At 31.6% G+C, this 12,110-nt stretch overlaps 1 protein-coding gene across 5 annotated transcripts in view; it reads right to left on the reverse strand.

The window, feature by feature from the left end:
• The window catches only part of LOC148175032 (cyclic nucleotide-gated channel alpha-3), a 53,985-nt gene that overhangs the window by 34,428 nt on the left and 7,447 nt on the right, over positions 1-12,110 (reverse strand). For all 5 annotated transcript variants that reach the window (XM_088036228.1, XM_088036227.1, XM_088036226.1 and 2 more), the window contains exon 2: positions 775-942. In XM_088036228.1, coding sequence (XP_087892354.1) covers positions 775-942 — 168 coding nt within the window. The remainder of the gene's footprint in view (positions 1-774; positions 943-12,110) is intronic.

The raw sequence follows: 12,110 nt of genomic DNA on the forward strand, positions 1-12,110 counted from the left end.
ATGAGAAATGTCAACAAAACCGGTCTTTAAATTCTTGATTTTTCTTTAAGGGAATTCCAGCTGTATTTCACTTATTACCCCAAAAATACCTCCTGAAAATTCAGTCCATATCTCGTTTATTTGTCACGCAAACTATAAGTTATTAGTGCTCATTTAACGCAGATTTTCACGTAGAATTTAAAACTGTGTGAATTTTTCACGTGTGTCGACAAATAACCGCATTAGAAGCGATTGAAGTTTAGGAATGTCGCCAGAGGGCAAAAATTTTGAAGCTCGGAACATTTCGTGCTCGATATCTCCAGAATCACGACAGATACAGAGACGTTGTGCCATCGTTTTTCTCGTGCTTTTGTTGTTAAAAATACCTATTAAAAAACTTAACACTGGAAATTTATTTCAAATATTTTTTATTTTTTATTTCTAAAATTTCTCTGTTCTTAAATTTTATAACTTAATAAACGTATCAAAAACATATTTGTGTTTTTTGTTTTAAAATTTCCTTATTTGCCGATAAATTCTTTAGTGAAATTTCTTCGGCAACTCCGATTTAGTCCAAACAAAGGATTTGGCTTATTTTAGTTAGACATTCTCTGTTGACCATGTAGAGTGTTAAATGTCCCTTCCATCTAGGTCGTTCCCTGAATTTTTAATGTTCCTCAAGGACCTAATCCTTGGGACAACGCAACCGAAGTAAATCTTGCTAATTAAACAACAGTAACATATTAACAACGCCTTAATCTCCTTACAATTAATTATAAATATCCATAGTCTTACCTAACAAGCTCTGCCTTGAGACAGATTTGAGGACTCGATGGACACTTTCTGAGCTTGATTTGTGGGGAGCACCAGCGGCTGTCGATTGTACAGGGGAACTCACATTCAGACAAGTTCCGCTGCTGCTCAATCGCTCTCCTACCATGCATCCTCCAGTTGTGATAATGCCTGAAATAAAAAAAATAAACTATTTTTCACACTCGTGAAAACCAATATAAAAAGCTTCCCACTAAAATAAATTTCAGTGGCTTAATAAATCAAAAATAAATCCAGCCTAAACTATGTTCCGTCAACATAATGTAACTTCGGGAAAAAGCAAATTACCTACATTTGATAAATCAGGGGCCATTTATTATTGTGCTGAAATTCTTAAGTTAAATTTTCTAACCCGTCTAGCGTTTAAAGACTGCGAAGCACGCGATGAAAGAAAGTAAAGATAAACGTCGGGGGAGGTATAACGTTACTACGAATAGCGACGAGATTAATTAAAAAGAAATTTAATAACTTTTTTATGCCGTCTTGTTATAGATTGAGACGTTGGTTTCGAGTTTATTCCAAGTTAACGTGTGAAACTGTCAGTAATTAAATCATCATTACAAAAGTTGGAAACTTTGAGGATGCTAAATGTTGTTCAATTATGAGAGTTCTCCGCCGACAAAACAGAATTATTGGGATGAGAAAATGGGGATTTTTCGGGCACTGCATACCTGGAGAAACTATGTCTAGCCCTGAGCAAATTGTCGACATTCTACGAGTGGGTCCTAATGATACGTGTTGGTTTAAAGGGACCCTAGAATGGTGGGTCCTAAACATGTTTTAAATAACTCTTAATGAAATCAATACACCCACTCTTATTTCGTACCACATCGAGTAAAATATGTAAATTTCATTAATTGCCACCTACGTCAAAAACAGGAGCAATTCGGCGATATTAATGCCATATAATTTTAAAGTGCTTTACATTCTAGCCATAATCTCCGGATTACACCTAAAAGTCTCTTTCAAACAAAACTGAGATTTTCCGAATTAAAACAACGTGTCTTCTTTCTGTTTGACCGCTACCTGTTGAGGCCACTCAAAGACTTTGATCTAAAACATTTTATTTGTTTAAGAATCCGTCGAAATGTGCAAAAACAGCGAGTAAAATAATAAAGTGAGATTTAAGAGACAGGATCACGTCTTTTCCTGATTTAAAAGGATTTCATTGATTTTCTATACACCAGAGTCCGGAATATGATCCAACAACTGTCAGAACGCTGAATAATCGTCGCTTTCGACGTTGACACAATACGTATTTTTATCCCGAATCAAAATATTTTATAATTAATTCCCACAAAGTTTCAAACATTACACGTTAAATGAATTTTCATCAACCGCAGCTCTTCAAGATATTCAAAGAACGTACAATTTTAGTAATTTGATAATTTAATAAGTGAGTCGGTATCAAAGTTATTCATGTAATGAAGAAAAACCCGTTTTTACAATTTTCTACTTGTGCAAAATCGACTTTAATCGCGGTGCACTCATTTAAATAACTTTGAAGTGATTTTAAACAGTCATTAGAGTTTCGTGAAATTATCCACATTCGGTTTTTGTCTACTTTTGGAGTCACGTCTAATTTTCACGAATCGAGTTTTCGTGTCATTAAAACCATTGTCTTGTAATCGCTGGTGCTCAGAGAAGTTTTGTATATCTAATTTCCTTCGGTTAATGTAAGCGTTCCATTTGACGCAATACCATCAACTGAGGTATCTGTAAAAATCACTAAGTAGAATTGGATATTTATCAAAGAGACTCCTTGAAAACGTGAAACCCATTATTGAGTGGAACCAATCAGAAAAGTGAGGATAAATGCGTTGTGTTTTCAGATACTAATTTGTCACATTGCCGAGAATATATCACTGGCGTGCGAACGATCGGGTTTTTTGGGAAATTTTATGGAATTTGACAAATAGTGGAGACACAATTTCTACAGTAAACGCGCTTTAAAGGTTTTTCATCAGATTGTAAAAATGGTGAATGCGCCGGGATTTTATTTATTTATTTATCGGAAAGAAACTCTGTCGTTTTAGCAAGGTGTAGAGTAGTGTTCACATGAAATTGATAACGTTTGCATTTATAGTGAGAGCGGGGATATGCAGAATTTCGGAATTCCCCTTCTACAAATATTTAACCAACAACAACAAATGTTGACAAAACGTGATAAATTCGTTCAATCCGGATGACAAAGATAAATTATTTAGAAATGTGTGAGAACTTAAAAAATCTAAATAATTTATGTGGGACCTATTAGAGACTAGAAAAATAACTATTATTGTAATTATTATATTGGATGTTATGCAATTTATTTCAACAAAACAATAAAGGTGAAACTAAAATATTTATAAAGAGGCGTCTATGTAATTTTCGATCACAATTTGTAACAAAACAGTTTCTTCTACAATCCGTATAAAATGTTTCTTTAATTTTAAAATGACATTCTTTCAACCTAAGTGCGTAAAAATGACATTCTGGCGCATAAACGTGAGCAAACGAATTTTTAAAAGTATGTCACTGAAAGAAATTGAATTTGTTAAATTTTACGCATATTTCTTAAATTTCAACCGTTGGATCTGCGTAAAAACTAAATTTTGAAATTGGTTAGACTGAAATAATTTTAAATTAAATCCAGCATTTAAAAAAACAATAATTTGAAGAATCCGCTTCAATAAACGTAGACTTTGAAACAAAAAGCAAAATCAACCTAAAAGAATCTAAAATTGAAGATTCAAGATCTGTGCCCAAAAACGCAGAATTTTCGGAATCTGTTGATCCAAAAACATCTATACTAGCAAAATTATAAAAACTAGAAATCTAGGATCTGGGAATTTAAAAAAAAAACTTGAAATATTAACATCAAAAACAGATAAAAGCTAAATATTCTGAAATTTTAAAATAATACAATCTAAAAATATAAAATTTTTAAGAATACAGCTTAGAAAATAAAAGTATGTAGTAAATTAAGAGTTTCTAAAATTCGACAATTTAAACTCCACTAATTTTATCATAGAAATTAAGAATCTAAAGAATGACGATGAGAAAATTAAGATTATAAAACCAAGAAAATGAAAACATACAGGAAGATCTTATTATTATCTTTTCTTTGAATTTTTGAATTTTCTGTCATTTGGACCTGTGAGCCGTAAAATTTGATTGTATTGAATTATTTATCTTCTTTATATCTGAAATATCTTTTGAGCGCGATTCTTTCTTTAATTTTGCCATATTATTTTACAGCTAATTTCAATTTACTAAATTGTATTTACCGCGATTATTGACGTACTCAGCAGATATGTTTAGATATTGAAATGCACTTTTCATCGTCCTGTAAGTTGATTGAAAAAGTGTTAAAGAAGAGATATTATTTAGGCTACTAAAAGACAAAGCTTGGACCACCGGAAACGGTGTTAAGCAATCTGCATCTCTTGCTCAGATTTGGGTTGACTCGTCCATTATGTTTCCTTTACGCATTGCTGAGTTTCACTTAATTTTGCTCAGAATTTCACTTCTTTTCCATCATAATGCTTATAAACTCAAGACAACAAACCGTCCGTCATAAATTTTAACTTCCTTTTGTTTCAGTTGAATGCTTGCTCCTTCTCCCTCTATTTTCTATAAACGAAACTTACTCGTAAAACTAACCAACGCATTGCTACAAAATAAAGAGCCGTTTTCCCGAGGATGTTGCAAACCAGACGTCTGTCTTGTTACGATTTATTGCAGTTCTCTGTCTACATTTCAGGAAACTGATATAATTGTAATGAAATTTACCAGTGGGCATTTTGAATGCCGGCTTTTCAATTATGCTGTATTCCCAAATCTGAACTTAAGATTTACTTGTGTCATTGTACAACTGGCGCCTTCACCATAATAGCCGTATCACAGAGAAACAGTTACTGGAGTGGGATGTTATATCCTTACTGTACAGTATAGCAGAAGGAAAACTTGTCAGAACTAAGAAGTGATATTAATCAAGACGCACTATACTTCCCACGCAGACAAAGTGGGTGGCTACAAGACAAACAAATAAATTTCTACAGGTTGAATAAAATTGTTTCTTTGAAGAAACTTATCTTCAAAATTAAATCATGCAAAGGAGAGTAAGTGATTAAGCAGAGCTATTTGTACTTGGGCACAGAGCTAAAGTGGGACCTCATTACATTATTCAAATTTACCATCTCCAATGTTAAACAGAAACTAATTTTTATTACGTATAGAGAGAAATACAAGGGACAGATATCAAGTACACAGACGGTTCATAATAGCAATCTACTTAAAGTCCACAAACCCTCGATTATCCATAGAGGAGTTTCTCAGTTGTAGAGTTGGGAGCACAGTTAGCTGCCCCATTAACCCTTCAGCCGTTGTTCCACTTCAATAATAAGTGGATTTAATAAGACGCAGCGTTCGGCATATCGTCACATATGTAATACCATTGTAATACCCACAACCCTAACAAATATCCATTAATTATCCATCTATTTGTCGAAGATACCGAAATTGAGCATGATCGCTTTCCCAAGATCGAATTTATGCGAATCATCCTCGGCCGCATTTGATTTATTATTATTAGCCGTAAACGGAGGGAACAAAACGTCGAATTTAAACGCCTCATCTCGTTCTTTAGACTAAATGTATTCACGTTGAAATGTCTCTACTATCAAGTTGAAAGTATAATCTAGTTTCAGAGCCACAATTAACATATCCTAGAGATGGTTACGCGAACGATGTATGTAAATTCAACTTTACTATTTACATGAATAAATTTGTAAGTTTAACATTGAATATTTCATATTTTATTCTCCCACGCGGTGCGACCTTTACTTCGTTAAGCAAAAATCAAATATTTTCTAATTTACGGACAGATTATTACGGAAGTTTTTGCGTTCTGCAGTCACAAACTTTTCCGCTACGGTGAATATCAAGATGTTTCATCAACAGCATATACTTTCTGGGAAGTTCACAGTTTAGTTGTGTTAAGTTTTTTCTGGAAATCCTCGGGCATCATGCTAAATTATGAAGTTTAGAGTGAAAAGTAAAAATGCGAGGAAGTTTCAAGGGAGTGATTTACCTAAGTAAATATGTAGAGTTCCAGACTAAAGAGCAAGCGGGAAAAAATTGAAATGAAGTAAAAATTCGTGAAAATAAGCTGCGCCACGGATATTTAAAAAAAAAGCAAAATAAGCATAATTATGGAAATAAAATTGAGTGGACAAAATTGCATTCAACTTTAATCCGAGAAGCGCGCTAACCATGAAAAAAATTGTAATCTGATATAGCACAAAATGGCGCCTCCAAGTTTCATTGTTTTGGTTGAACCAATGTTTCGGAATTTAATTCAAACTAATAGAAAATTTTATACTATACGTCATTTTTTCTGTAGAAAATTTACCAAAAAGAAAATTTAGAAAAGAGCTTGGTTTGGAAAGAATAAGTTAGATACCTGTAATGAATATATGTCAATTTTGATTAATAGATGGCTCTACAAGCAACTGATAGTAGTTTTTTTTTATAATTGCCAAAAATAGTTTTTGTTTATGTATTCGCCATTTTATTATGAATTTTTGTCCACTTTTTTTTTTGTATGCATCATGAGTTCTGGGACACCTGAATAATAAGGACTTAAAAAGAATATGATAAAAATAACAAAAAATTAGGCAAAAGTTTAAAAAAAATAGAGAAAGAATATAAGGTAATCGTAATTCTAGAAAATTAAAAAAATCTAGTTTCAAAGTGAATTAAAAAAAGTCATCTAAAAAAATCCAAAGAGCAAACTCCAATATAATTTAGAATATGAAGAAAAACAAAAAAGAATTAAAAAAACATGAAAAAGTCCAAAGAGAGTTTAAAAAATTTAAACAAATTTGAGAGTTTTTATAGAAAATCTAAGAGAAAATAAAACGAGATTTTAAAGAAGATCCAAAAAAAGTTAAGATGTTAAGAAAACAGAATATTTAGACAAGATTAAAAAGAATCAACAGAATTTAAGTTAATATGTATTAAAAAAATCTAATCAGAGACAGAATATAAAATGTACACAACCAGAATTAAACAAAAATAAATTAAAATTTTGCCTTCAATTTAAGTAGCAGTGCAGTGACTTACTTTTAATTTTTATTCTTCCAAATTCTAAAAATTAATCCAATATTAAAATTTGCCGATTTTTTGTTTAGAGATATTGAATTATTTTTTTCAGGTTTTAGATATAACTCTAAGACAAAAACATTCTGAAAAATAGTTTATTTTAATTTTCCCATGCATTCTTTACGCAAAGAACCTCTTAATTATTTTAGCTTCATTTCTTTATAGTTGCTGAAACCAGAACACGTTGCTTTATTTTTACCGTATTTAATCCAAATGTAATTAACCTTAATTGACCTGAAGCTCCCGATTAAATAGCAATCAACAAGGATGAATTAGATGGTAACCAAACGTGGCATAAATTTATTAAAACTATCATACTAAGAAAACTAACAGTATGAGGTGCACGCAACACAAACATGGCAACACAAACACTCAGATTGTACTAATTAATTAATATCAGAAACTTTGTTATGAGTGTTAATTGAGTTTACATTGCCCAGTATCAGTCTACAATGTGTTACTACTCTGTCATTTAATTTCCAGTTATGTGAACTTGTAACAATGTAGTACAATTGTACTTGAACTCAAGTTATTTAAAGATTAGAAAAGTCATTATTTTGTTTAACAAACTTTGGTACTGTTTCTTTAAATACATGGCGCGAAAATCAATAAAATAAATTAAATTGAATTTAACTTAATCCCGCAATAAAGAAGCTCGTGCCTAAATTGAAAGATTCTTTACGAGATAGAACAAACTTCTGTATTTTGTTATTGATGCTCTGATAACGAGACTAACAAGCAAACTGTGCGTTGAATCTTGAATTACTGAACCTTTGTAGGGAAAGAAAATTGTTGTCGCTGTGAGAAACTCTGAGTACTTTTTTCGTCATTAATTAAAACTTTTCTTTCTAAAAATATCGATTTTGGTTGAAATGGATACGTTTTAATTGCAAATTTCTATCAGGGGGTGTTTTAAATAGCCCACAATAGAAGGCAGAACAATACCTCGTGTGTTGAAACTATAAATAATACACCACATTTGTTCATTTCTGGAAAGTTTGGACATTAAAACTTCATGAAAGCCGAAAACTGGAATTAATCTGAATGTTTGATCAAAAACGCGGGTAAATAAATAAGCGCACTGTCATTTCAACACATTTCGGGGTAAAGTTCGTGCTTCCTTTCATAATTAATAGAAATTTAAGTGTGTTTTGGTAAGTGTATTCTGCTCGAAGACGTTTGAACTTATCGCTAATAAGGATAGCGTCGACGGGTAAGGAAATAGTAAGGATGAATATTAGGCAAGCACATCCTGTTAATAATTGATGGTTAATTCTCCAGACGGCTACGAACTTCTCCTGAATATTTCTAGCAATAGTGCTCCCAAAAGCCAGAAACAAGTAAAATCTGTCTATTCATTTTAACTCGTTCATACTCTTCAGTGGTTTTTCTGAATATATTCTCTTAAACTAATCAGTTCCACGACTTTGTTAAGAAACCCAATTTTCAAGTCTAGCAACAATTTAGCATCTCCAACTACATCTTGTATCCTCAGGGAATGTTTGTTGGTATCGTGGGTGAAATTGCTTGTGCAGGTCTCGTATACAACTATGTAAAGCACAAACTCTCTGTTTTGAACTGCAGCTTTAGATCGAGTGGCACCGTTTTGATTTCACGGATACAAAATAGAAAGGTTTGCCAAGGAAAATTCCTAGTAATTACCATAGTAGTGCTGCAGTGTTCAATCACGGTGCAATTTCAACGCGACTGCATCGCGTTAATTCTCAAAATTCATTTCAGTCGAACAGTTTCAATTGCTCAGGCCACCTCATTTCCAGCTAGTAAATCGTTAATAATGAAGACAAACGTGTCACAGATTGTGAAGGAAGCATTAAATAACTTTGACGATAATTATTAAAGAGGTAGACAAAGGAGAAGGAATGTTGATCCAACGTCAAACTGTACATTTAAGATTTATGTTCTTCGCACGAGTAATTTGATATTCTAACAAAGATCAGTTTTTCGTCTTTTCGTTATTACGCTGCTACTTTAATAAGATTGAAGATTATAATTATCTTTATCCATCATTGAAACACTGTTATTTAGTGGTACTTACAAGTTTCAATAAAATCCTTATCTCATATACCCAGCATCAATAAAACTGAAACATGTCGCCAGACATTTTTCTGTTATACTCGTATGATTCAATTGGAAATGTAACATCTGCGTTTCTAAACTACACCATCCAGAACATGTTACTGAAACGACAAAAGAAAAAAGATATTCTTCGAGCTTAATCCTTGCGGTTATTAAAGTTGTATTTGACCAGATTTGAAAGAATCGCTTACGATGCAAAATATTAATTTTGATTACAACCGAAGGAAACATAAAAAGTCAATAGCAAGCAAAATGCGATTGAGTAAATATTAGGTTTGTAATTTAAACACAATTTTGAAGATAAATAATAATGGAATAATTCATAAATTTGGATGAACAGAGTTTCCAAAAAAGGTTGAATAGATTAAAGTTTCATAAAATCATTAAAGGAAAATGTGGGTCGTGGAACAATGTTTTTTAAACGAGAATAAAATCTAAAACATGGAATTCTGCAAATGAGTAATTATAAGTAAAGTGCGCCACCCTAATTTTTTATTATTGAATTTTAACGAAAATTTTGGTACTTTCGAGAACGTATAATACTTTATAAATTTTCTTGCTAATTAATAATGCTTCAGTTTGTATTATACTGAGTATTAAAATTTTGTTTTTGAATGCATACACTAAAAAAAATGTTTAATATAAGTTGACGTCTGAAAATAAATCTCCAAAACACGTTTTACACAAAAGTCGTCATGATGTAATATTTGTATGTGTCTAAGATTTTCATAAGTAAACGTTGGAAATGATATATTACTAAGAAGAGCTGACAGTTCTCTTGAAAATGAGAAATTTTCCTTATGAGAGCGAATTTCTAGTCAAATTTTCATACAAAAATAAGGCAACGAAATGAGAATACCAAATAATTTGCTCTGTACTTTCGGTAAAATATATGCTTGAGAAGTAGAGTCATTAAATTTGAATCCAACAATGTGTTAGAGATATAAAATGCATTAATTGGTCCCAGTAGGTGTGAGCGAACTCTATTTTATTAGATTTTCACGACCGACAATGTTTCGCCTTTCAACCGCTTTTACGGCTTAGAATTGTATTTATTTGAACAGTTTATTACATTGTAAATCTCCACCTGATCAGACGTTTCAAAGCCATTTATTCTCATCCGAATTTTTTTACCATTTAAATTTTATTTTTTAATTAGACACCGCCTTTCAGATCCATTAACGTCTGTAGCTAATTTTACTGGTCCCCGACACATTGAAAAGAAAATTAGCTCCGCTAAAAATAAAACTGTCTCAATAGAAATAATAATAATTAAAAGCAAAATATTTTAGGAAGTGCGGCGTCACAAGGTTGTTCGTCGAAATATAAGGAAAGGAATTTCGATAGCTATAAAATGTCGATTTGAATGAGAAAATGTATTGTTATATTTTACGTCTAATGGCCGTAGATACCGAGTTTGAATGGAAGCAAGGAATAAAACAGTAATTGTTCATCCTCTGTCATAAAACAACAAGTAGTAAGGTCGGTGCTTAAACGCTAACTAGGTAAACATTGTCGACATGCTTTTATGGTCATTGAATATAAATGTAGAAGGTGTTACATAACCTTTTTAATTAAATTTCACGTCTGAACAAAGAAGTAGCGTTAAAGTTTATTGACGGTTCTGCGCGAATTTTTGTTATTGCCGACGCGTTACTCGATAAACTGACTTAAAAGTATTGAGATTGAACTGTGCAGCGGCATGAAATATAGAAAGTTATTTTACTCTTTGGATTTACCGAATTGACACTTTTCGGTATGATACAAATTCTGCGAGATTATGTACAGATAGATAAGCCAATATTGGAATTTATGTGAGCTATGAATATAAAATTGTAATAATACAAGCCCTAAGGGTTAGCAATATGTTTCTAACCAACACAATCTAGAGGTTTCCTTTTTTTATCCACGTAATTTGTCCTCTCTGATACATTTTCCGATGAAATCCAAGACGGAGATATTCTGTAATTGTATTTTCTAAATTTCACACTCGAATACACTCGTCACTCACATGAATGCTTTTATTTATTTTTAAAAATAAAATCATATTGAGTGAATTTCAATTTTGCTTTTTCCAGTTTTATTCCGAGAGCTTTTAGTGGAAAGTTACTATAACAAGGTTTGTATCAAACGCATCACTGATGCGGATCCTAATTACTTTCAAAATCGTACTACTTTTCAAACTTGACATCTGTTTCCTACAGCGACGGAATCAAGTTTTCCAGCAGAGTTATTAATAAACGAAAAAGGAGATTTCACACTAAATTTCAATTTCTTTTCAATCTTTTTAAATTATAGAGGAAAGGTTTCCGGGAAATATCCAATTTACGTAGTGGTAATAAAATTTAATTCCAGTTCTAGTTAAATTTAAAGTGATGCGTTTTCAAGGAACTTTTAATACATTTAAAATTAGGAGCAATTATCATATATTGGTCATAACCTGAGTTTTCTGGCCTGGCGCATCCACCGAAATCACACCCATAAGTTTATATAAAAATATAATAATCATAGACAAGGATTCCCGAAAATTAACAAGAAAAAATCACCTACTATTTCTTCTCCAAATATGAGTAAAAATACGTAAAAAAGAAAATTTATACATAAAGACAGAACTCCTTAAATTTAAACCAATTTTATTAACACAGTTTCTGAATTTCATTTATTGTAGATTATAGGAATATCTTCTGGTATTTTTATTGCAAAATTCGCAATTTTGAAAATCTGGAAGATCTAAAGATCATAATTAACGCAACTCGTAATTCATTCTAAGCAAATGTAAAAATTATAGTCATTTTTTTTTTTGTTTAAATTTTCAGGATGCGTAAAATTGTTATTAATTCGCAGAAGTCTTTATAGTCATTTTCCCCAAATTTATTAAATTTTCAAATTCTAATTTATTAAATTCTCAAAAAAAATTATACAGAATTAGACAAATCCCAAATTTTCGCGATGCTAGAAGAACAGCGAATGCACAAATCTCGAAATTAAATTTCGAGTTGCAATAATAAACAATTTATATTTCAAATATATCGCGTTGAAACTATTTCAAAAAGCTA

This window comes from Gnatocerus cornutus, chromosome 5 (assembly GCF_029298725.1).
Source record: "Gnatocerus cornutus isolate USDA-ARS CGAHR chromosome 5, icGnaCorn1.1, whole genome shotgun sequence".
Classification (NCBI taxonomy): domain Eukaryota; kingdom Metazoa; phylum Arthropoda; class Insecta; order Coleoptera; family Tenebrionidae; genus Gnatocerus; species Gnatocerus cornutus.